The sequence below is a fragment of the Myripristis murdjan genome, chromosome 11, assembly GCF_902150065.1.
Source record: "Myripristis murdjan chromosome 11, fMyrMur1.1, whole genome shotgun sequence".
Lineage (NCBI taxonomy): Eukaryota > Metazoa > Chordata > Actinopteri > Holocentriformes > Holocentridae > Myripristis > Myripristis murdjan.
In genome coordinates this window covers 18,636,691-18,662,531 of record NC_043990.1, presented here as the reverse complement: position 1 = coordinate 18,662,531, position 25,841 = coordinate 18,636,691, and the positions used below count along the sequence as shown (strand labels likewise).

The window sequence follows — 25,841 nt, the reverse complement described above, 5'->3', positions numbered from 1 at the left end:
CATCCACACACACACCCAGACTAGTATAGTTTGACTCCCATGCATTTTGTTCTACAGTACTGAGTATAATAGAAGCTACTAGCCCAGTCGCACTGGTGTGGTTATTGTTACAATCTCTTAGATAGAAGCACAGCCCTCTCGTCTCCTCGCATCCTGCACCCTAACCCCAATCCTCCACCCATCCCACCCCCACCCGCTCCCACCCCTCCTCCTCTAAAAGAGGCTCCTAAAGGCGGGGCTCCTCCAAGACGAAGGTGCTTCCGGCAAACGCCGATTCAAAGGTCCACGTTTACATCTACACCAACGTAATGACAAAAACTAGGAGTTCCCTAAAGCGGTGACCGTGAATCAGGGCGCTTCCGGGGGCAGCCTCCACGTGGATTTCCCAAATCCCGTTTTTTTTTTTTTCCTTTAAAAGCCTCCCGTGTTTCCTAAAGGCCCCTCCCATTCCCGAACAGACAGCCGATGGTGGAAGAAAAAGAAAGTGAGGCATGCAAGGGGATTGGATGAAGTGATGCCTGGATACATACATAGTTGTGCTTTTACACAAACAGACCCAACCTGAACCAACCAGCAAACTGATCGATAACTAATCAATAACGCGTTGAAATCACCTGATCTCACTCATCTCACGAGTGATGACAATGACAATGGCGATGACAGTTTTTGATTGATATGTGTAGTCAATGATATGATTTACAGTTTATTCAGTCAGTGTTATGTGTTCAAATGCACAGCAAGTTATATGTCTGTACGTGTGTGTGTATGTGTATGCGTGTATGTGTGTGTGTGTGTGTGTGCGTGTGTGTGTGAGTTTGTGCGTGCGAACATGTGTGTTCATATGTGGTTGACGAGAGCACAGCTCATCTAAAGTGGATGTGATGGATAAAAACTCTTCATGGTCATGCAGATGGTTAGTGATGAGAGAAAGGATACGCTCATATTTACATATAAACTTTTTAAACTGCTAAATACACATCCTCCCGTTTAAGTATTATTGTTATTATTATTATCATCATTATTATTATTATTGTTCACCATCCAGCCCAAAACATTGATATATTATTGATTATTATTACTATCCGTAACTAATCTTTGTACAGCTTATAGGAGCGGACGGGCCGCCCGCTCTGTGTGAGCGCGAGCCAAACCTCAGCGAGACCAGCCCATGTCTCCTCGGCGCCGCTGAACCGCGTCGAGGCTTCAGCACCGTTTTCTGGTTGGCCGAGCACAGAGAGAGAGGTCAGAGCCACCAACAAGGGCAGACGATCGTGTGTGTGTGTGTGTGTGCGTGTGTGTGTGTGTGTGCGTATGTGCGTGTGTTGTAGGTGAATGCATGCGTAAATGTGTGTATGTGTTTGAGCACCAGAGGGACGGAAGGCACAAAAGAGACCTTTCCTCTCACCTTTGACCCTGATCTCTGTGCGGCCAATCAGACGCTCGCTTTGTTTGGGGTGAGGGGCAGAGTCGAGCCTCTCTCTCTCTCTTTTGTGTCTCTCTCCTCCTCTCTCTCTATCTATCTCTCTCTCTGTCTTTCTCCGCCCCTCCCCTTTCTTTTCTCTTTCTCAGCCTCCTTAGCTCATTCGCTCCATTAAACAGAAGAGGAACTTTTGTGCTGGAACACAGGTTAAGAGCTTGTGTTTCGTTTTGTTTGTCTGTCTTTTTTTTTTTTACAAAATAATCATATCATTGCATCGGAACAAGAGAATCTGTAGAATATTAATAACAACATTTACTTTAAAAACATTTTGTGTGTATGTGTTATTTTTTCAGAATATATTTATGTTTTTTTCTCGTTTTTTTTTCCTCTTTTTTTTTTTTTGTTTTAGTTGCAAAGAAAGTTCCGAGTCCACAGAGAGAAAGGCGCTCTCGACTGTTTTGAGGAGGAGAGGAGAGAGGGATGAGGAGCGAGGGTGGGGCGACGAGAGGCGGAGCTGGAGTTTTGGGGATGAGTTGGGGGGGGGGACTCAGAGTGTCTTTCTCTCTCTCCTCTCTCGTTTCTCTCTCCCTCGGCGTGCGGGTCTCTCTGGAGCGTGCGCGTCCTGTTATTTCTCGTTATGCGTAAAACTCCTCCTGCTTGTCTGGCTTCTGGTAGGTGACGGTGGCCTGTTTGGGTTCCTCCAGCGTGTAGCTGCCCTCGTCCTTTTTCTTCATCCTGTACACCAGCAGCATCACCAGGAAGGCGGCGAACAGCGCCCCCACCACACCTCCCACGATCACCGCTGAGAGCAGAGAGAAAGTGAGAGAGAGAGAGAGAGAGAGAGGGAGAGAGAGGGGGTGGGAGTCAGAAAATTTCACATTTGGCACCAAAAGCAATGCTGTGGATAGATCCTACAAACACAGAGAAACACACAGAAGCAAAGACAAACACTAAAATGCCATTAGCAACCACTGTCATGTCCTGCTGCGTTACAACACACTCTAAAAGACTACAAACACGGGCTTCCTCAAACAGTCTACAAGCAAAGCAGCGAAGCTATCGCGGCGGCACTATCACCTAGCTGCTAAGTGAAGACTGACGAGCCAGAATGTGCCAACATACGTTCTGTCTTGCCAACAACTCTGTGCTAAATTGTAGCCCTGCGGTGCTACATAGTTTCGCCCTATGGGGTTGGTCTTGCCAACGCAGAGCAGCTGCATTTTTCCACCTCCCTCTGCACAAGTGGCTAATGGAGTGTTGTTTGCGTTCAGCCGGCGACACACAGATTAATGTCTGAACTTGTGTGGTTATCAAATGGGCTAAACTTTCCCTCATTAAACTAATTGGTATCAATGCCAAACCTGACAACGGAGTATTTGTTATCTTCCAAATGCTCGAGGCACACTTGGTTTCACTTACACGCCTCTGTGTGTGGGAGGTGTTTACATTGTTTATTCCAATAGGAGAGTGCACAGGCTGAGGTATTTGAATAACTTTCCACCAAAGCGCTGTTATGTGCCAAGCTCTGTGCGATGTTACTCCCATATTCATGTGAAAACGAAATCAAGCGACTGCACGCGTTGCTGTGTGAAGGTATCAGCTGGATATGCTGCTGCAGTGTGGCGCTATCACACACACACACACAATCTATTCTAAAGTCTGCTGCCTCCTGCTCTTTACCGATGACCAGGAAATCAGCGAAAACCACCGCCAGCACTCCACCAATCAGAACAGCTGAAGGAGAGACAGAGAGCCAGTCAGATCAGACAAGTTGGCTACTCCCTTATTTTCTACAATAGCTCTTTGGGACAAGGAAAAGGGGGCTCTTGAGAGAAATTGGATTTACCCAGAGGGGAAACGATGGGAGCAAGAGGGGAGAGAGGAGGGGCCATGGAGGCCGAGAGGAGGATTGCTTGTTCTCAGTGGGTCAAATGAGGCTAAGTAGCAGATTCACTTATCGTGATGAATCTGCGCTACATGAACGCAAGGTAATGCCAGTTTATCATAGCACTTCCCAGAAAGCGGGTAAAGAATACAGGAGGCAATGGGAAATGTAATCTCTCAATGAAAGATGAAATGAAATTATCTGGTGGGTTTGTTGACAGCTGGGCAGACATGCAGAGTGAAAGACAGACAGGATCAGACAAAGTGAGACAGACAGACAGACAGACAGTGATACGGGCAAAAAGACGTACAGTTGAACGACCACACAGATGAAACAGTCAAGACAAAAGAACAAAGACGATTGCAACACAGACACGGTAACACTTCAAAACTAAACGTGTCACTGCTGTGTATGAGAGTCTGATGTGATTGGCAGCTCCACCCACCTATCAAGACCTCTTTCCTCTCCAGGATGTTCTTCTGTGGCAGCTGAGCGGCAGAGCTCCCCGCGTCCACCGTGTTGCCCATCAGATCGGGCTCCGCTCCCATGTCGATGCCCCGACCCCGGCCCAGGTCGTTGCGGCGGTCCTCCTGGATCTCAAAGTCTCCGCTGGGCCCCGTGGCACCCACCTCGTTATTCCCCTCCTCCGATCGGACCTGTGAGACAAACAGAGGAGGTGAATAATGAGAGGAAACTTGCATTCTTTTTAATCACATTTGTTCCAATCCAACATAAACGTCTTTCCCAGGCTCGTGCACAGAAAGAGCCTCTGACACAATGTTCCACTGTAATTTTTCAACGGTGGAAAATCGGACATTGGCCAGCATATATATATATATATATATATATATATACAGTGAGTTCATAAATTTATATTCCCCATAAAAACTGGTAGCGTAATTACAATGTGGAAACCACACAAATCCCAACGCATGCTGCTGTTGCAAATAAACAAAAGCATTTCAATTAGAGAGCTGACTGCAGTCTGTAAATAATTAAGCTGTCAGTGTTGTGGGAGCAGTCAGAAGGTGCTGACGGCTGGTTAGCTGATATAATGAGTCCCACCTGTGTAGTGGTGGGCTGCTGTGGGCGGGTGCTTCTCTCTGTGGGCACTGTCTGAGTGGCTGTCGTCATGGGAACCCTGGGCCTGAAGGGGAACCGGGTCCTGACGGTGGTGGTGGTGGTGGGCGGAGCCGTGGTGGGCTCGGGGGTGGTCTCCGCCGTGGTGGGTGTGTCCTCCTCTGTGGTGGTTTCCATGGCGAAGCCCGGGTAGGATGGCGTGGGCTCAGGTGGCAGGTACACGTCCTCATCTTCTTCTGTGGTGCCCAGGTCGTCCAAGCCGCTGGATGGCACGGCGCTTTCCGCGAGAGTGGTCGCCAGGTCGGTGGTCCCCAGAGGAACGCCAGGAGGAGAGCGCGGGGCGGCGGTGGTCTGGGCAGCGGCGGCCGCCCTGATTCGCTCCAGCTCTCTCTCTCTTTCGCGCTCACGCTCTCGTTCTCTCTCTCGCTCCCTTTCTCGCTCCCTCTCGCGCTCCCTCTCTCTCTCGCGCTCTCTTTCCCGCTCCCGTTCTCTTTCTCTTTCCCGTTCTCTCTCGCGCTCTCTCTCCATCTCTCGGACTCGCTCCCTCTCCCGCTCCCTCTCTCTTTCCCGCTCCATTTCTTTCTCCCGCTCCCTCTCCCTCTCCAATTCCCGCTGCCTCTCCTCTTCCCTCTTCTGCTCCCTCTCTCTCTCCCTCTCCAGCTCCCGTTCTCTCTCCCAGTCGGCGCCACTTTCTCCCTCGGCCTCGGTGGGCAGCATGGTGGCAATGGGGTCGGGGTTGGGGCTGGGCTCGGCCGCCGGTGGGGCAGAGGGGGCGGGGCCAGTGGCCTGGGTGGTGGAGAGGGGTAGGGGCTCTTCTGTGGTGAAGGATATACCCGCTGATGTTGGCCTCACACTGATCTCTGGAACTGGAGAGAGGGGAGGAGAAGGGAGGAGAGGAGAAGAAGAAGAGTGCTGAGTGATTCATTTTCTCCTGAAATCTCATAATAGTATTATAGCTCCTCTCATTCTGTTATAGCAGTGAAGCTCCCTGGGTTGAAAAAGAGATGAATTGAATTTATGGGTACAAAGACATAACAGAACGGAGGCTGACAGAGGAGCTAGAGAGGATATCTAAATATGGACTTGAACAATGCCGCTTCTGTTAAACATATCAGACTCCGCAAAATGCCAAGTTCAGACGCAGCCGCGGCACAAAACGTGCCTCGTTCGGTTCAAAATAAACCTTTCCTTTGGATTCCGACGGCTCCGTATCACAGTTTGAGATAAAGCAATTTGCCAGGCTGCAGTTTCAACCACAGGGGGTGCCTCGGCTGCGCTAGACTGCTCTGAATAGTAATTTATTCTGAGCTCGCTCGCCACTAGCGCAGTGCCTGAACCGAGGGCAGCCCTCAATGAGTCATGCTTAATAAGGAGAGTCCTGCTCAAGCCTCAACAACCACATCAAACAATCAGTCTGAATTAGACAAATGTGATTTAAGCTAAGTAGGTAATTCCTATGCACACAGACTGCCAGCACCCTCAAATACAGACACACAGTTATGGAGAGGCTGGTGTGCATGTGATCATCTGATCTGCAGACAGTCATCAGATTAGAGTAAATAAGATCTGGGGGAATCTGGCCGGGCAGTTCTGCTTGTTTGCATGTCTGTTCTGGTGGATTTTTTCAATTAATTTCACTCAGGGCCTGCCAGTAGATTGTTTGTCAAGCCAACTGCCATGTTCAGACCAGTTGTGTGTGTGTGTGTGTGTGTGTGTGTGTGTTTGTGTGTGTGTGTGTGTGTGTGTGTGTGTGGTGTTTGAGTGACAATAGCTTCAGGATGAGGTTGGGCCTTCAGGGTCAGCGGACTCAAACCAGCAGCTGTTAACTTCTTGAGAGTCAAGCTTCAGGGTCTACGGCACAAAACACACACAGACTTACAGCCAGAGCCGGAGCCTGAGAAAAGGTCCTCATCGTCGTAGAAGTCGTCCCTCGAGGAGCCTTCGTCGTCTACTGAGGGTGACCAAGTCTGACCCTGAGACAGAAAAAGAGAGAGAGACAGAGAGAGAGAGAGAGTGACGGAGGGATAGAGAGACGGAGAGGGATAATGAACAGAGAGATGGTGGTTAGTCATCAGGGATGACTGAGCCATTTGTCATTTCATTTGAAAGAGAAACCACTTTGTCAGATTAAATGCACACACACGCACGCACACAACTGTCGTGCTGGTAGGTGCTGGCGCCATTAGGGTGGATAAGGTAGCATCTGCCTGTTTTTGGAGAAGCTCCGTTAATGAGTTGATCTAAAGCTGGGAGCTGATCTAAAGGCAGAGGAACATCAAAGCCTGCAAGGGGGAGGCAACTTCCTCTTACTCTCTGCTTACGTGTCAATTACACGTGATGCTCAGCCTCTTAAACACTGCAATAGAGTAGCTGTTATAAACTTGTGACCCCCTTGTGACGGCTGTGAGCAGAAGTTAGGGGGAAGAAACGACCAATTTACTGTTTCTTAGAAACTCTGTCGCAGTGTGCGGCTGGTGATTGGCTGTTACTTTTGCATTTGTCTCCGAGGGAGTTTCACATCTGTACCATCACGCTCAATCCAGGCCTTTTTCATGCATGTCTGTGAGTGACAGAGCGGTGGAAAGCGCAACGCTGCAGACCTCTGTCAGGGTCAGGTGAAAAGTCAGAGAGCAGTCAGGGTTGAAGCTCTCAGCCCAGCGACCTCAACCACCGGCCACTTTGAGGCTGATCCCTCCTTTTCATTCATCTCTCGCTCGACCTCAATCCCACATCCCTGCGATGTTTGAACGCATACTTTAGCCAGCAGAGGCATTTCCCATCACATGGGGTCAACTCACTCTGCAACCAGATGCATCCACTTAACAGATACAGGCCACGCTGCAATAAAGCACATTTTAACCTATATATCACCATATTTCAAGATGTGTTTCAAAGAAAGGGATCGCAAATGTGCACGTGACATTCATGAAGCATGTCAACATTTCAAATGCATGCCACCTATATTAACAAATACATTTCACCCAATTTTTGAGACACATTTTAAACCATAATCTGATTCATGTTAAAAAAAAAAAAAAAAAAAACAGGTAGGAAACTGTAATAAGATGCTGTCAGAGGAAGAGTGCCGAGCTTGAAACGTATTCCAGTTCACTAGCTGCCTTTCTGAGCCGATTTTGTGTCCATTTCTTGCTTTGAAGTGCTCGTGACTTAGAGCACCAGAGGTAGCAAATAATTTTTTTGTGCATTATACGGTTTCCCACCTGTTCTATTTCACATACTCATCAGAAACCTATTTTTTCCACTGTCTTTTTGCGCGGGTTCATAGCCATGTAATGTAACTTTCTCCGCATGGGGTGACAGCAGTTTTGTACATTTTGTGCAGAGATTGAAATCACCGTCAGTGCAGGCCACAATGTGTTTGCTGAGCCTTTTGCTGCAATACAACATTTAAAAAAAAAAAAATTTTGCTCCCGGCCCTGGAAAAGTCACTTCAGCGCTGAAAATGCGACCAAAACAACCTTATCTCCTCATGATCTTAAGCCCATCCCGAGGCCAACAGAGCAGCCTCTTTGCTCGCTTGTGTGATGCTAATTGTGAACACACACGTACAAGCTCCTCCCCGGCTCCAGACACAGGAAACCTGATGCCTTTAAAAGCCAATAAAAAGCATAATGGAATCTAGAGACCCGGCCATCTCAGTCCATCACTTCTCAGGATGAGGTGCAGCTGAAATGGTAGATGTACCTCCTGAAATGAAATTGACTGGGGAAGTTGTTCGGAGCCTCAACACATTGTGTGTGTGGCGCTTCATGAAGTAGAAGGCCAACAGGATGCTTCGCACTAAACTTTAAGTGTGTGTGTGTGTGTGTGTGTGTGTGTCTTTTATGTGAGGGTGAGCTCAACACCCTGAAAGTGCTCAGAAGACAGACTCAGGGCAAGCATGGTGGGAGTGTGTGTATGTGTGTGTGTTTGTGTGAGTGGTGTGTGTATTCCAAGGATCAGTTGTACAATGAATCCCGTTGCTATGGGCAACCTTTGCCTTTCACAGAAATTCCCGTCTCCCAGTGAGAGGCTACCGCAGACACACACAGAAAACACACACACAAACACGCACACACGCGCACACACACATGCACACGTAGGCCTACATACGCACACAAGGGCTGTAACTACATAAGCAGAGGTGTTACGTAACGTCAAATAAACAACCTAAAAAACAACATCAAAACAGCCTGTTCCTCTGGCTCCGGGTCTGCGCGTCCCTCCCTCTCTCCCTTCGTCTTCCCTCTGGATCCAGAGACGCTGTGCCAGTGGATCTCCATCCCCGCTCGCTGCCTTTCTCCTTCCCCTCACCCAGCATGCCCCATCTCTCTTTCATCTTAAAGTCTTTCATGCCATTCCTTATCTCAAGGCTATAAGCTCCCCCCCCCCCAAAATGCGCTGCGACTCCACACCCGCCCCGATAATTCAGTAAACATATACCCCACCCCCAAGGTGACTCCAGGAGTGCTATCCCACCCCATGGGCCCCTTTTACTACCCACACACACACACACACACACACATTACGGCGTAACAACAACCCAGCACACACCACGACACAGATGTAGGGGCTAGTCTGCTGTTTGTCTGTTTTTAGTTTTACTGCTTATGAAAGTGGGTTATCCACTGTGCACACTCTCGGTGTGTGTCTCTGTGTGTCTGTGTGTGTGTGTTTATATGAGTAACATCTATGTTTATCTTGTAACAGTGATATGCAATCTCCCCCTTTGCCTCAGCATGGTAAATTTACGCACGAATATTATAGGCCTAAGTGTGAATGCATGGTATGGAGGGCAGTAGTGCGCCACCATATGTAATTACAGCGCGTGTGTGTGTGTCTGTCTCATTGAGTATAATCATAGGTTTTGTTTCTGGTGTGTGTGTACATGCATATGCCCGTACAGCCATATCTGTGTGTGTGTGTGTGTGTGTGTGTGTGTGGGTGTGGATGTGTGTTTTATGTGATTTTGGGGGAGTTAAATAGAGCCAGCTCTGCATTTTGCCTCTGTTTCGGGAGCTATAAACAGCTGTATTTTCTGCCTGTGCCACATAGCTCACTAACCACAACGAGACGCCGAGCTCTCCTCCACCGCATAACCTGGGGCCAAAATCATCTGTACTTTGCCCTCAATTTCCCTCCACAATTGCATTTTGCTCCCATTTGTTATAAAAGGAAACTGTAAGACGACGACCAAACTCAGCTGGAGCCGCCAAGGAACTGTGATCCTGGTTTTTGGCAAAGTATGAAGCGCTGCCATTGTCAGACACGCGGTGCCAGTTGGATTCATTTTAAAACAATCTGGGAGAGTGGAATATATAATTAAGTATACTTGCGTAAAAAGAGAAAAGTGATGGGGGGAAAAAAAAAGGCAGCAAAAAGGGAGAGGAAAAAGCAGAGGGAAAAGGGGGGGAGAGGGTGGCGAGGCGAACGTCGCGTCGTGACAAAGTGAACCCAGGTGTGTCCTCGGCGGGGTGTTGCAACACTTCCAGTGACTGAGGTAGAAACCTGATCTAAAGCTGACATCAGGCTTTGTTGCTCCTGTACACTCCTTTGTCTGGCTGCGCTGTGCATGCGTGTCACCTTGCCCTGCGGCTACAGAGCCCACATACAACACCTAGGACTGCGCCGCGCCGCTTTGAACCGCAGCATGGCTTTGTGGGTATTAATATTCTCCGGGAGCTTGTGTGTTTCTGAGGCAAATTTGTATGAGTGCACGCTATTGAAATGCCAGCACTGTCGCACCCTGATAATGTGTGTTTGTGTATGTGGGAGTAAGTGATTTGCCACTATGTGTATTCTACTGGAACAATGGGTGTGTGGTGTTAAGTTAATACGAGCATGCAGGAAGTCAGATAACAATAAGAGTTTAGCTATGGCAGTTTTGTAGGCACACTGATCCACCAAACAGGATTTCATATGCACACACACACACACACACACACTGCTGGTGGAAGATTACCTGGCAGATGCACAATCGACCAAAGCGGCGGTATTTTCCTAGTTTTTCTTGTTTCAGACTGGTTGGTCCAGTTCTGGAAAAATAACCGCCAGCTAGCCAGTCAGATAGAGAGATTCATTGTGATTGACTTCAAATGCATTCCTCAGTAACCCGAGAGGCTGCGGCTGAGGCTGATACACAAAGCCTGGCACACACACACACACACACACACACACACATGCAAACACACACAGTGGCACTGTCCCCAGCTCCTCGCACAGCAGATGCAACGCTGTGCTGCTGGAGACATAATCATTAATTGTGCTTTGTAAAAATTTTTTTTTTTTTTTTTTTTTTTTTCCAAAGGGAGCTTCAAGAGGTAGCAGTCTCGGCTGCTGCACCACGTCTGGGCTCACAATTTGTGTGTGGCATGATTCAAATACTCCTTTCCTACTTCCTGATATCATCCACAATTCCCACTCATCTATCTCTCTCTCCATTTATCAGTCCCTCCATCAATAAATACACTGCTGAGCTACCAGGCCCCGGCGGAGCACAAACCTCTGCCAACACTGAGCAATTCTATAATTCTTGCAGAGGTGCAGCCTCTGTAACGATTTATGCTGATTTATTGTTTGTCAACCCGGTCTTATTTTCGGACTTAATAGTATGTGAATGCAGTGCTATTTGGCATTTAGCTATTTGGTTGACTTGGAAATCCCGAGCGTGGGACTTTCCCACCAGCCCATGAATGCAGCGTAATAGCTGGGCAATAAAAAAAGAAAAAAAAGAACACTGCAAAAAAAAAAAAAAAAAAAAAAAATCCATTCTAACGAGTCACAAGTCTAGTATTCAGTGTTAAAATCTTGTTTTGCATAGTAAAACAAGCGAATAAACATTTTCCAGTAGGATGAGATAATCCCACCTGTCTCTAGTGCAGATTCACTTGTTTCAGGATTTTTTTTTTCTGGGAACAAGCACTGAAAACAAGTGGGATTATCTCATCCCACTGGCAGATTGTTTTCACTTAGAACATGATTTTAAGCCTGTATATGAGACTAAATGACTTCCTAAAATGGAGAATTTTTTGCAGTGTGATGCCGGAAACCCCAGATCCAAAATCTAATTAAACTCATCACAGGTCCAAATGCTATCTGTCACAACAAACTTCAGCCAAATCCACTTCTAACTCTTGCTGACAGACATATAGGCATTTTCCCCTCCTCTTTAACTTTTTTGACAGAATAGAATATAATAGAAATCCTTTATTGTCATTGCATACAAGATACAATGAAACTGTAAGACAGGACAGATAGGATACCCGCTGTTGTTTGATTCCTCTGTTGTTTCCTCCACAGCAGGGTGACCTATATTGATAAGGCCTGACGAGCTGATTGACGTGGACTGGTGATAAGTCACTATAAAGGGCTGGGCAGCTTGGCAAGGCCCTCCTCATACTAGCTCACTTAGAGAAAAGCTGCAGCCTGCAGTGTTGACTCATTCTGTTGTTCCTTGCCCTGTCTTTTCTGGAGAGGATCCCTGACCCCCTCTACTCTGACCTCCAGTCTCCCTCCATCTTTTGCCTCTCTGCCTTGTCTCCCTCTCCTGTCTGCTCTCTCCCTCGCTACCAGTGGGGCAGGTTGGATGGCAGCCAACATGGACGCTAACACACTTACAATCAGATGAGGAGATGAGAGAGAGAGAGAGAGAGGGAGAGAGATAGAGGGCGGAGAGAGGTTGTGTGTGTGAGTGTGTGTGAGTGGGTTAGCAGGTGATGGCCTGGTTAAGACACCTGCCACCTTGAGCAGAGATTAACACAGAAAGCCTCCGCACAGCCGCACCGCTCTCACACTCAGTGACGCGCTCCACCGCACACACAGGTAGACGACCGAATGAAGAGATGGTATTGCATGGCCGTGACGTCAAATACACTCCTGCACGCCTTACACCAAACACCTGCACCTCACACCCAAAGGTGTCAAGATGATCCTGTCCCAGTCTAGACTGTCTCTTTTGTTGGCCTTATTGATGAAAACAAAAAAAAAAAGAAAGGAGCTCCTTCATACACACACACACACGCTCTCTTGCCCAGTGTAGTCATATTCAGGCACTGAGCGACCACAGTGCTCAGCTGGAGAAGAAGATGCCATGCTCAAGGGCTCTTAGAGGGGAAAACACATCACTCATTTCCTTTACTCGGATTTTCCCAGAGCTTTTCTCAACACTTTAAAAACTTCCACTTGTAGATTATCAGCTCTTTATCTGAGGGTTGGAATCACAAATCTATTTCTAGTATCTGAAAAAACATTCCTCGTAAAGATTTTTTTAAATTATTATTATGAATGTAATGTTTGTAATGAATGTCTTTTCTTGAGAATTAACCAACATACTCAGCCTGTTGCAGTAGTTAACCAGGGGATAAAGCTAAAACACAAAAAGCACAGAAAAAACGATCGTTTGATGTCAAAGATTGTGCCTGGCAACAGCAGCAGCTGGGGCTCCTGAGCGGGGGTCAGTTTGAAGGGAGATGACAGGGTTAGGGTTGTTTCTTGTTGAAAAAATTGCCACTGGCTCCCCTTGGCATCACCTGTCAACGCAGGGCACAGTATCATTAATGCACGTCAGCTGTGTTCTAACGAAACCTATAAAAACTATCTGTATAAATAGTTTCATTTTGTTTTTGGCTTGGTTGCGTGCCGTCGTGAATCTGAGGAAGGTAGGAGGGTGAGAAACTGAAAGAAGCCAGTGTTGCCAGGTTTGCGTTATTCCTGCCAAATTGGTCAAGCTGACAATGCAGACACTTACAATTACATGCAAAGATAACGTCAAGTAAATCAGATCCTTCATCTCCTGCCTACTCTTAGATTTTTACAATATTGTGAAAAGAATCCCTGTACGTTGTACTTTCTAAAACCCAACTAAGGCTACTACACCTTCTCCCCACTGTGCTCCTGGATAGCTTTTTACAAATGGAGCAGCGGTCATGAGTCGACATCGCTCTGTATGTGGAGGTCAGAGGGAGAAACGCCGCCTTTCCCACCAACCCGTCTGCTCCTATTCTCCTCAAGCGGCTCTGCAAGACCGATGAATGTGGAGCACGGAGCAAAACTGTAAACATTTGCGTGTAAAACAAGCCACACTGATAACACTATTTTTAGACGCTCTCTCTGCCGATCAAATTCCTGATAATGCTGCCGAGGCTGATACAAATCGCAGCCACACTGGCCAGAATAATTCCCCTTACAAAACCGGTGGGAGGATGGCATTACACCGGCTCGCGCAGCTCTTTCGGACCTTAAAGCGGCCTCAGAGCGCAGCACCAAACCGCAACTGAAAAGCATCCCGGCACTACTATTATCTTTCTCCACTGACTTATGAGAGCAAAGATGTTCTAAAGTGATGAACGCCCTTGGGGAAGTTGAGCATGTGGTGTGCGGCTGCGGGAAGAGGACAGGTGCACAGTGGAGGAAAATTATCCTGCAAAGCAAAGGCAATTTGACGACTTTCTCCGTATTTGAAATGTGAAGGGAGCGTGTTTTTTTTTATTTTTATTTATTTTTTTATCTGAATCGAAGACGAGCAGAACTCGGCTCCGAGTAGCAGGCGAGGCAGACACAGATCTGCGAGTTTACCCGCATCGTATCGGTTTCTCCGCCAAACGGGCAGCTGACACTGAAGCCAGCCATGGAAGCAGCAGGGATCACATGACTCTGTATAGTCACACATCAACTGGGCCTGAGCCGTGTAATGGATTGGAGCTGCGAGTTTGTGTGTGTGTGTGTGTGTGTGTGTTTGTGCATGTGTATGTGAGACAGACACACACACACACTAATGCATGGATCCACTCAGCTCTTGGCTGCGTTTGGAGTACAGCTGGCTATAGCATACTGGAGCAGGATGAAGGAGGCAGGGTGAGGAGATGGCAGGAAGATACCAGGGAGAAAGGGGGGTGGGGGGTGGGGGGTGGGGGGTGAGGGTGTGACAGAGTGGGAGAGAGAGAGAGAGAGAGAGAGAGATGAATAGATAGAGAGAGGGAGACTGATATTGTGTTAAAGAGAGAGAGAGAGAGAGATGCATATCTGTATGTAGGACCCAGCTGTTTCACTAATCTGACAATCCAACAGGATTAAAGACCACGTCTCAAGGCTAGCTCACACACACACACACACACACTCTCACACACACACACACACACAAGGCTCTCTGCTGCTCGCTGCGTGGAATCCTCCTCCATTATATATGACCTTATGAAACATGCATCTCTAAATGTGTGCGTGTGTGTGTGTGTGTGTGTGTGTGTCACTGTCCTGTTGCCAAAAATGCCTTGAGATTCTGACACGACGACTGCTCCCACACTCCCACAATACAGTGTGTTTTTGTGTCTTTATGAGGGAGCGAGTGTGTGCGGAAGATGTGTACAAGGCGTTGTGGGAGTGCCGGTGAGTGTGTCGGTGAGTGTTGATGTTTGGGTCGGAGAAATGTTGCAGTCAGCACTGAATGCTGCTGGTTGGTGGGTCAATGATTGGGTTTTTGTGGCTGGCTCTGTGAAGTGTTGGAGAGAGGAGGGGAGACAGAGACTGAATGTGGATTTGTGTGTGTGTGTGTGTGTGTGTGTGTGTGTGTGTGTGATTATAGCCTGGCTGAATGCGCCTATTTCTGCGGGGCCAGTGGGAGGGCGTGGCGCCTGTGGCTGGAACTTTTCTCGTGTTCCTAAGGAACTTTTCAAAAGGGCTCAGAAATGCGGCTGTGTGAGAGCAAGAGCGCCCCATGGACCATGATGCCTTTGTGTGGGAGAGAGAGAGAGAGCGAGAGGGAGAGAGGGAGCGGCCCTCGGAGCGTACAGCACTCAAGAGCAGTAATCAATGGCCTCTTTTTGCCCAGAATCGACAAGCTAGACACACAAACAAGGACAACACACACACACACACACACACACACACACACACACACTAACAAACAGATGAAGACGATGATGAGAATCACGTCTTTTCCTCCGTGCACTGATGTGAATCACAAGGCAGAGTGTGTGTGCATATGATTACAGCCTGAGTAATGAGGGTAATGACAATCATATGATGCGCTCTTTACAGACCCCGAGGAAGGAATGACAAGGACAAACTGAAAAAGAAACGCATGAAAGGAAGAGATTGAGGCACAGAGAAACGGTGGGAGAGACGGATCCGGAGGGAGTGGCGTCAGAGAGGCAAAGGAGTGTTTTTCTCTTTGATGCAGGGGAGAAAAATCCAATCAGCCTTCTGTAAATCAATTTGGAGATGGAAATACAGCCCTTCGTGCATGTATGAGCGAATCTAGGTACAGGTGTGTGCAGTGGGCTTGATATTTGCCAAACCATACCTCCCTCTCTCTCTCATATATACAAACATAAACAGAGGGGGGAAGGCAATGTGCTGCACTAGAGGCATCCCAAGCAGCTGACCTCAGTATGCTCTTGGCTCCGTCCCATTGGTTGATTGACTTTGGCACAATTGGCCGCCAATCCCAAACCTTAGAATGGCTTCCAGGTCGCGCCGCCAGCCAATGGTTGCAGGCCAAGTCACTGTCAGCGCAGCCAGATAGCGATTGATACATCTTGTAACATAATTTTCTTTATATGGAGCAATTACGCAGGTTGCGGGACGTGAATGAGGTGAGAGGATAGCCGCGAGCGGCGACGCAGCATCTGGCCGCTCTCTTAATGGGCCACGGCGAAAAAAAAAAAAAAGAGCCGCAAACTAGTCAGGAATTCATCATGAGTTTCTAATTAGCTCTAATGAATGAATGTCAAAAGACTTAGATGCATCACGAGTCAACATGAAAAACTAGCAGGAAAACTATAAAAAACACAATGTTATGAGCCCTGAATATCTTAATTGTCACTTCCACAGGCAAGAACTGATGTTACTTTATATTTTGCATCATTTGATGTGATGTTTTTTCAAATACAGTATAGCATACTGAGTAATTCTAAAAAAAAAAATGCATGCTGTAATTAGATGTGCAGAAGCAGATAATAAGGATTAATGGGTAGGCGAGCGTACAGTGTTATTGTGGTAGGAGTTTCCTGTATCCCCACTCTGCCTCTGCTGAATCACCCGGGTCACGCCAGATACTGCAAACACGCTTCTTTAAGTATAAATCAGTATCCCTCCATGCGGCACAGTTAACCAGGGGTTCAGCTACCAGATAAGGCTTTCAGTCTCTGGTGACAAATGAACAAACTGCATCTTGACTTGAGACCCTCTTTAGCAGACAACATTATTCACCGGCTAATTAAGTTGTTGATTTAAGTAACTAATGGCTCACGAATGATTTCCTAACAAATAGATGATGGATTAGTTCCACAGTACTTGGTATTACAATTGGTAATCATTAATTCCTTGGTAGCAGGTGCCCCGATTAATTAAAGTGGGATTGTGCAGCCTTTTCAGCAGATCGAGTGATCGATATCAGCGTAATTGCGTGAAAATCTGCTTTTTTTTTTTGAAGGCGGTGGAAAAATCCGTGTTATGATACTACCTTACACTGCAACGCTTCCCCTCCCTCTCTCCCCCCTTCTCTCTCTCTCTCTCTGTGTTTCTCCTGTCTGTCTCTGTGTAATCCTGTCCAGGTTGTTCTCTCCATCCAATCCGTCTCAGCTGCCCTAAGCTCTTTAGAGGCCTGCGTTAACCACTAGTCTCTCCCTCTGTGCTGCTGCCCGCACACCGATCCTCCCCATCCATCTCCCTTTCATTTTCCCTCCTCCTCCTCCTTTTTCTTCCTCGTCAGCTCTTCTGCTTTTTTCTCCTTTCATTTCTCTCTACCTCCGCCAATCCCCGCGTTCGTCTCCTGTTATTTTTTTTCCTCCTGATGAGCTACTCACGTATCCTTTTATCACCTTTAGATATTAACAAATTCTATTTTCTCTCCGTATCTCTTTGTCTCTCCCTCCCTCCTTTCCTCCCCACATCCACTGCCTTCGTTCTCCTCTCCAATCTATTTTTTTTCTCCCTCTGTTGCACTTTAGCCGCCGCCCCTCTTTTCATATCGCTTTCATCTGCAATTGCTTCTGACCCCATTCCCCTTTCGTTCTCATAACATCTCCTCTCTCCGCGTCTCCCTAATATCTAATCACTTTCAAATCGGTCCCCATACTGCTCTCTTTAGCTCAGCATTCAGACGGCTTTCGGGGTGTTCGGCAACGTGACAAGCTGTTCTAACACTCGTTTCCCAGCTCTTCTTACGAATAAATAACCAAATAATTTTATTTTTAGTCATAACGAGAGGTGTAAGGATTCATTCATTGTAGCGGCGCATAGATTCGACTGAATAGATCTGCTAAAAGAAAAAAAAATGAATGAAGTGCTCTAACTAGAATCAGAACTAACTCTGACTGAATTGATATGAAATGCTTTGAATCAAATCATTGAGATTCTTAAAAAAAAAAAATATGATGGTGATCCAGCAGCACGCTATGCAGTTATGTTTTTGAATAAATCACGTTTAAGTAACTATTTTGTCTGTTTTTTTTTTTTTTTTTTTTTTTTTTTTTTTTTAATGATTGTTTGTCTGGTTCTTACATTTTTGAACTCGTTTATTAACATCCATTAATATTTACTAATATTTTGGCTAGAGGTACTAAATCCTATTGTTGACTCATATCATGATTTACAAAGTCAAATTGAAGTGAATGGTTACAAAAAAATGAAAAGTTGAACTGAATCAGTGATTCATGAAGACTCCTGACTCATGGTCCTAGTGACAACTTAAGCAGTTGTTCAAAGTCACAAACCATTACTACCAATTAATTTAAAAAGGTAAGAGCGCTTGCTAAACAAGAGGCCTAATTACTTGTGGTAGAAATGCCAGCTTCCAAAAAAAACCAAAAAAAAAACATGCATGAATGTAAACAGCATTCATCTCTGCCCTCTGCCTGGAGACGCTCTTCATCTTCTGTGTGTATTATGTTTCAGTGTTGTCTCTGACCTGTCAGTGTTTCATGTGTGTGTGTCATGTCATGTCATATCATATAGCAAATCCACTGAGTATAACGGAAACAATCGCCATGCCATGCAAACACACACACACACACACCTAAACAAACACCATACACAAGGACACACAAAAACACATGTTTGAACACACACAGTGTCAGTCAGCTTTTCAGGCCCGGGTCTCTGCTGGCTAAGATTAGGGCTAATCCACAACTGTTGGAATGAAAGATTAAGAATGAATCACCTGCTGCCGCATGAGTGTGTGTGTGTGTGTGTTTGCAAGTGTATGTGTGTGTGCGTGTGCGCATGTGGGTGCATTTATAAAAAGGTCCTGTGGGAAAGAGGACCTAATGCAACCACCAGGCAATATTGCAAAATCTCTCCCCATCAGCCCACTCAATCACACACACACACACACAACACACAACACATTCATTCTTCATTTTAGCACACACACACACACACACACACACACACACACACACACACACACACAGCTCATTAGCTCCACTGGCTCATTCAAACTGCAAACACCTTTGAAAGAACCCTTTAAAGCAGTAGGGTTCAAAGGTTTGCTTGAGAGGGTCCACACACAAACACACACACACACGCGCGTGCGCACACACACACATGCACGCATACACATAAAAAGGGGTTTCAGTGGCTCTATTTAATTGGATCAATGTTCTTCCCTCATGCTTTTCCGATAATTGAGGGGACGTGAGCAACATTATGTGGGAAGCCTTTTGTTACCAAGTTCCTGTTTATTAAGACAGGCAGAATTAACAAGGAGCGATGTGCCGAGGAAGAGGAGGGGAGGAGGAGGAGGAGGAGGCAGAGATGGATGGATCGAGAGAGGAAAACGCTGTAGCATGAGCTCCTGACCTCGTTCACTCCTCTGTCGGGACACTGGCTAAATTATTCAAACACACACACACACACAGTCACATGCACACTATTTCTCGCTCTCATTCACCCAAGCGCCTTCACCGTGCTACTCGTTGGCTCCTCCGCCTCTCTTCCCTTCCCTCATACACACACACACACACACAAAACACACACACAAACACACACATAAACACACACAAATACATAAAACCCCCTCTGTGCACCACGCAGGAAGCTCCCTCCTGGTTTGACGCTTGAAGGCCGGATCTATAAATATTCACTTCCTGTGTCCACCCTGTAACCCCATGACCAGCCAAGCACACGCACGCAGCACACACACGGGGCGTTTACACATCAATAGGCATGCAGGTACATCACTCAGGCTTTCTCTCTCTCCTTCTCACACACACACACACCAAACAAAGTGAGACGGAGCCGGAGGGCAGCATGCGTCGGTGTTGGATGAGATCAGAGGGAGGCCGGCCAGCCTCCGAGTTCACAGTTTCGGGGTGCAGTCGTGAGTCTGCGGGACGCTCTTATCGCAGCTTCGCCTCGGCCTTATCGCCGGCCTGCCAGGAACTCCACACTCCGGCTTTCCCATTGGACCGCATCGGATTTCAGGCAGCGTGACCCCGCCCATCCGGCCCTTCGTTAACCTAATTACACTGTTGTTACGGAAATGCGTCAGGCAGCGGGGAAGGACTGGAAAAGATGGAGATGCAAATGTGGAGAGACACAGGCACACACACACACTCTCTCTCTCTCTCTCTCTTTACACACATACAGGAATGATAGTGGTGAGGAATGATAATAGCATTCAACTACATCTTAGCTGTGATAATATCCTGGTGGAAAGCATCTCTGATTCTCGCTCTGTCAAACACACACACACACACAAATGTGCACACACACACCCAAAGGTTTGTTAGTAGGAAGGAAGCGCCCTGTTTCTGGGGGTTTTATTTATAGCGAAGCTCCAACACACAGAGATCCCAGAATGCTTTGTGGTTTTGGAGACGGCACTGCCTTTCTGCTCTCTAATTTAGAGCCCTGTAATAAAGAAAACACACGCACACACACACACACACGCACACACACACAGAGTACTGTAAAGGTGAGGCACAGTCCCAGCCCCTTCTCTGTTTTTTAATATATTGTAGTGGAACAGATGGACAAGAGTGGGAGGGCGGGAGGAGGGAGAGAGAGAGAGAGAGAGAGAGAGAGGATACATAAAGCTAAAAGAGGGGAAGCAAGGGACACAAAAGGCAAAACAAAAACGGGAAAAAAAAACATAAAAATGAGATGTTTTCTGGCAGGGGGAGAGAAGAGAGGGGGCAAATCCAGGAGAGGGAGGGAGGGCAGGAAACGGAGAACGAGATATGAAAAGCCGTGAATGAAAGGGGCGACAGAGGAGAGGAAAAAAAAGAACAAGTCACACAGACAAACCGGAGAATGAAAGAGAGAGAGGAGAGAGGAGAGAGGAGAGGGGAGGGCGGGCGGGCGGGTTGGGGGGATAAAGCTGTGATAGCGGCAGCCATGCTGGTTGTCATAGCGACGGCCACGGAGAGCAGGTAGAGCATGGTCTCCTGGGAATGAGCAGTGCACGCTTCTCTCCCTACCCCCCGCCCCCCCCCCTTCCCTCCCTCTTTCCCTCCTCTCTCCCTCCATCCCTTCATCCTCGGTCCATCTCCGTCTTTGTGGCCTCCCTCGTTTCTCTCTCTCCCCCTCTCTCTCTCTTTCAATATCACTCCATCTCCATGTCCCACTATCCCCCATCTTCTTCTCTCCTCCTCCTCGAACACACTCTGCCATGCCTCCCACTCTCTTTCTCTTCCTCTCCCTCTCCGTCTGCCTGTTCTTCTTTGCCACCCTCTCTCCTTCTGCCTCGTCTAAACGGCCTCCCCGTCCTTCGTCCTGCTGCTCTGCTATCCCTCCGCTTTTCCGAGTCGATCCCCTCTTCTCCTTCTCTTCCTCCTCTCTTGATCACTTGATAGCGCCGCTCGCTGTGTGCGTTTAGCGCTCAGTCAATCACTGCCTGCGGCCTTTCTTCCTCTCCCTCCATCTCTCTCGCACGTTCCCCTTCTACCTCTCATCTCTATTTCATCATTACCCCCCCGCTCTCTCTCTCTCTCTCTCTCTCTCTCTCTTTTTCCATCCCTACCTCTCCATTTTATTTCCACCTCTTCTCCCTCTCTCATTACCTCATGGACCGTACACCTCCCTTTTCTTTTCCATTGCACTCCTCTCCCTCCTTCTTTCTCTCACTATATTCATCCAACACCCCCCCACACACACACACACAACACACACACACACACACACACCCACCACCCCCACCCTCTATCTCCAGAGAATATGCGAGTATGTCTGCGCAGTGCTGCCCAATTACTGCAAGGGAAACTCTGTGCGCGTGTGTGTGTGTGTGTGTGTGTGTGTGTGTGTGTAGGCGTATGTGTGTGTAGTATCTACAAAAGCAGTGTTACTAGCCTGTTTTGACCTACCTAAAGCACCTCCAGCGTTCTCCGTCTCCCTCTGACTCACTGAATCAACAAAACTGCTGTATACCAGGACCATCCGCTGGTACTCTGTCTGCATGTGTGTGTGTGTGTGTGTGTGTGTGTGTGTGTAGCGTGTTCCTCATGTGTATCAGTGTATATGATTGCTGTATAAGCGTGCAGACACTTGCTGCATTGCCGGTCATGAGTCAAAGGGCTTGAACCAGCTGGATGAACACAAGCTAAGAGCGTTTTTCCGAACGCGCGGGTCGACTTGAACGCATTCCACGGGGAGAAGACGAGCGTTGTGCAGCGTCTGACTGGAGTAAACACACGCAGGCCGAGCCATGACTCGCATTGCAAACACCTTATTTTGCTTTGATGTGATGATAAAACAGGAGTAATAACAAGACGACGCTTCAGCCGGCGCCGTTACAGTCAGGGGGGTTCTGATGAGCAGAGCATCACATTTTTTGCAACAAATGTTCGCGCCTTCTTTGGCTCAGCGGGGAGCTCGCGTCGAGAGAACAGGTATTCCGAAAACAGGTTTCTCCATCCCTGCTGTTATCGGAGCAATGCTAAATGGAAAAAATCCATTCGGAGTTAAATCAAATACAAAAAAAAAAAAAAAAACTTCCTCCCCAAAAGAAACTAATTTTAGACAAATGCACATCAGCCAATGTGATAAGAAACTGCATTCAGACATGAGGTGAGCACACACACACACACACACACACACACACACACACACCTAGCAGCCAGAGGGGTCTAAGCAGGGAATGAAGTTGTTTTTGCCAGTGAGGGCTGTAATTATGCACTCCCTCTATGCCTCTCTCTCTCTTTCTCTTTCTCTCTCTGTGCCTCTTTCTCTTTCTCTTTATGTCCCTCTCTCTCTTTTCTCTCTTTCTCTTTCTCTTTCTGTCTGTCTGCTCACCTCCAGACATCAGCCTCGCGTATGAAGCTCCGGATATGAACCAAGATCCTTTTCATTTCCTTATCCCCTGGATGTAAAAAGAAAGGTAACCCCACACCCACACCCATCGACCTGAAATACCATTACCCCCTTCCGTGTGTGTGTTTTCTACCTGAGTGTGTGAGCTTGTGTGTGTTTGTGTTTGTGTGTGTGTGTGTGTGTGTGAGGGGAGTCTTTGTCCTCCAGGAGTGTGAGAAGGACCCACTTCCTGTGTCAAATTGCCTCTCACATTCCACACTTGCTCTCGATCCCCCTCGCTCACTCTATTTTTTCCCTTTCTCGCTCCTTCTCTCTCTCTCTCTCTCCCTCTCTCTCTCTCTGTTCATCTCTCTATGGGGGGCTTTGTCTGCTATTGGAGGCACAAAACACTGATTCATTTCACGAGTTAAACATGATCCTCAAGAACACGCCACTTCCCCCTCACTCACTCTCTCACACGCACACACACACACACACACACTACAAGAAGCAGAGGCTGGGCGAGAACAAGTTTTTGGCAGAGGAGATACACTATTTTTGAGCCCACACACAGACAGATGGACAGTCACTGCTCTCACGAAGGCAAACGGATGCACGCGCACGCACATGTGCACGCACATTCACACCGGCCATGAGCAGGACACAGCAGATGTCTGTGGGAAAATCGGCCTCCCGTCTGAATGCACTCTTCCGGATGTGACATCACTGCTTTGATCACAGGAAATATAAACAGCAACCATCTAGTGGGAATCACTCATCAAATCAGGACACACACACATACACACACACACACACACACACGGCCAGTTGGTTCCAAGAAGCATCTAAAGAAGTATCTTGTCAGCAAATGCATGACGTGAGTCCGGGCCAGAATCATTGATAGGCTTGGAGACGTGTCTGAGCCCAAGAGCTGGGCTACTTGAGGTTAGTCATTATGAGGCTATTGATGTAGGGGTGTGCATGTGTGTGTCACTGTTACCCTACTCCAGCAACATTTGCATCCATCTGTGCACTTCTAGCACCGTATATGTTTGAGTGTGTGTGTGTGTGTGTGTGTGTGTGTGTTGTGTGGCACACCTGTCTCCATCTGCACGCTTAAAGACAGATTAGGTCAATTGGAGGCTGAAGACGTTTGGCAAAGATTGCAGCCGACTGACCCAGTAATCTGTAAGTGTGTTAATGTGTGTGTGTGTGTGTGTGTGTGTGTGTGTGTGTGTGTGTGTGTTAAAATCGTCTGCCAAAACCAATGCAGCATCATGGGGAGAGGCAAAACGAGCTCAACAGAGAAAAGATAGGCCTACTGTACAAACACAAATATCGCCGTAAGGGACCTATAGCCTCTACTTTGCTGTGAATCCCTAAAAGAATATAACAGGCATATCATTGTGCCACCATAGTAAATACTGATAAGGGTCACCTTTAACTCACTGCTGAGTGCCACAGACTATGAGGAATATTACAGCACTATTACAATGATGTTGACTTACTGTAAACGGTCTCTGTCTAGAATTTTATCTCAAAGGTAAGTCCCAACTATTTTCGTTTTAATTTCCTATTCTGCCAGTGATTCAGTCACACCCCCTCCTCTTCTCCTACTGGGATAAATCGGGATTAATCGGTAACGGAAGGTGTGGGCGTGCTGGGGGGCGCGCTAAGTTCGGCGTGCTTGGTTCCGGAGGGGTGCAGGGGTGAGGAGGGGGTGGGGGGTGGGGGGGCTCGCGCAATCCTAATCAGCTTCCCTCCGCGCGATTCCCGATGACATCATTCTATCCATCCATCCCCTTGCGCACCGCATCGCCGTTAACTTCTCCTTCCCCACCCCACCCCTTTTTGCCACAAACACACACACACACACACACACACACACGCATGCATACACACACAGGCTCCGGTTAACGGGAGGATGCCCTGGGGTCTGTCATCCGGACAAGCCCCCCCTCCCCTCCCTTGTTAGTCAGTCTACCGCCGCTGCTGGCGGAGGGGAGCGTGCACCGTGCACAGCGGGACGATCGGACCCCCCCACCCCCCACCCCTCCTCCCACCTCCGCCCACCTTCCCCTACGTCCTACAACGCGTCTGATAAAGTCGTTAAAGCCGCAGTATGACTCGAGCCCAAATTACCGACAGGATGCGAGCTCGTGAGGCAGACACCACATAACAGGACACCGAACAAAGACCCGTAATCAAGCTCAATTAGAGATTACCCACTAATTATGGACACACACACACACACATACACACACCTCCTGACTCTGGAGGGGAGGGGGGGGCACAGGCCTGCTTGTGCCACAATAAGCCCCTACTCGGAGACACAAAGGCCGGGGGGCGGGGGGCACGGGAGCCGCCAGCCCCCTTTTAACGGGAGTCACCGACGACCAATAGGCTGATCTGGGTCGAGTGCAGGAATTACTAATGATCAGCGACCATCAGACACGCAAGCTACCGAGCTGTCTCATTAGAGATAGCGCAACACACTGGTACACACTTAGGCTACACACACACACATACACACATACACACACACACGCACAAAATGCCTATAGGTTCCATTTGCCCCCCCCCTGCACAAGAGCTCCTCTGTAACAATGGAGCACAAAGGAGCGAGACGCTCGTGCTTACCGTGGCGGCGTGAGCGACCAGCGCCGTGAGGGCCAACAGACAAGGCAGCTTCATGGTCGGGGTGCGGGCACAGCCTCCCGGTGCCGCCGCTGCCTTCGCGGTGGGGAAACAAAAGCGCTTCTCTCGGTGCTCGCTAGTCTCCAACTTCAGAGCGCGCCGCCCGTCCGCGCTACCATCCGTCCGCTGCGCTCTCCTTCTCGGTTTTAATCCAAGCACTTCACGCGCTAGATTATTAGGCCCGTGCTCACCGATCGCCGTGACAAACTGAGATGATTCCTCGAGGCCTGTCCTCCTCCTCTGTCTATTTCTCCGACTTTTTGTGCCCGAGACCTGATAGATTTACTACCGGGGAGACGCCAGAGACGCCTCGCTCGCTCTCTCTCTCTCTTCCTAACCCTATACACACGCAGTCTCTCTCTACCTCTCTCTCTCTCCGTATACACACACTCAGCCTCTCTCTCTCTCTCTCTCTCTTCACACACGGACTCTCTCTCTCTCTCTCTCTCTCCTCCCCCTCTCCGTTGAGGGCAAGATGTTCCGTATGGCGACGCCGCTTGGCCTGGGAGTCTGGCAGGAGGAGGGGTGCGTTTG

The 25,841-nt window shown here is 48.1% G+C and overlaps 1 protein-coding gene across 1 annotated transcript; it reads right to left on the bottom strand.

Moving 5' to 3' along the window:
* Positions 1-1,615: 1,615 nt before the first annotated feature.
* Positions 1,616-25,841, bottom strand: sdc3 (syndecan 3). Its single transcript, XM_030063158.1, has 6 exons — positions 25,251-25,841; positions 6,265-6,358; positions 5,070-5,251; positions 4,371-4,973; positions 3,751-3,961; positions 1,616-2,222 (listed from the first exon to the last, which is right to left on the bottom strand). The coding sequence occupies exons 1-6, from the start codon at positions 25,302-25,304 to the stop codon at positions 2,056-2,058; spliced, it is 1,311 nt and encodes a 436-aa protein (XP_029919018.1). The 5' UTR covers positions 25,305-25,841; the 3' UTR covers positions 1,616-2,055.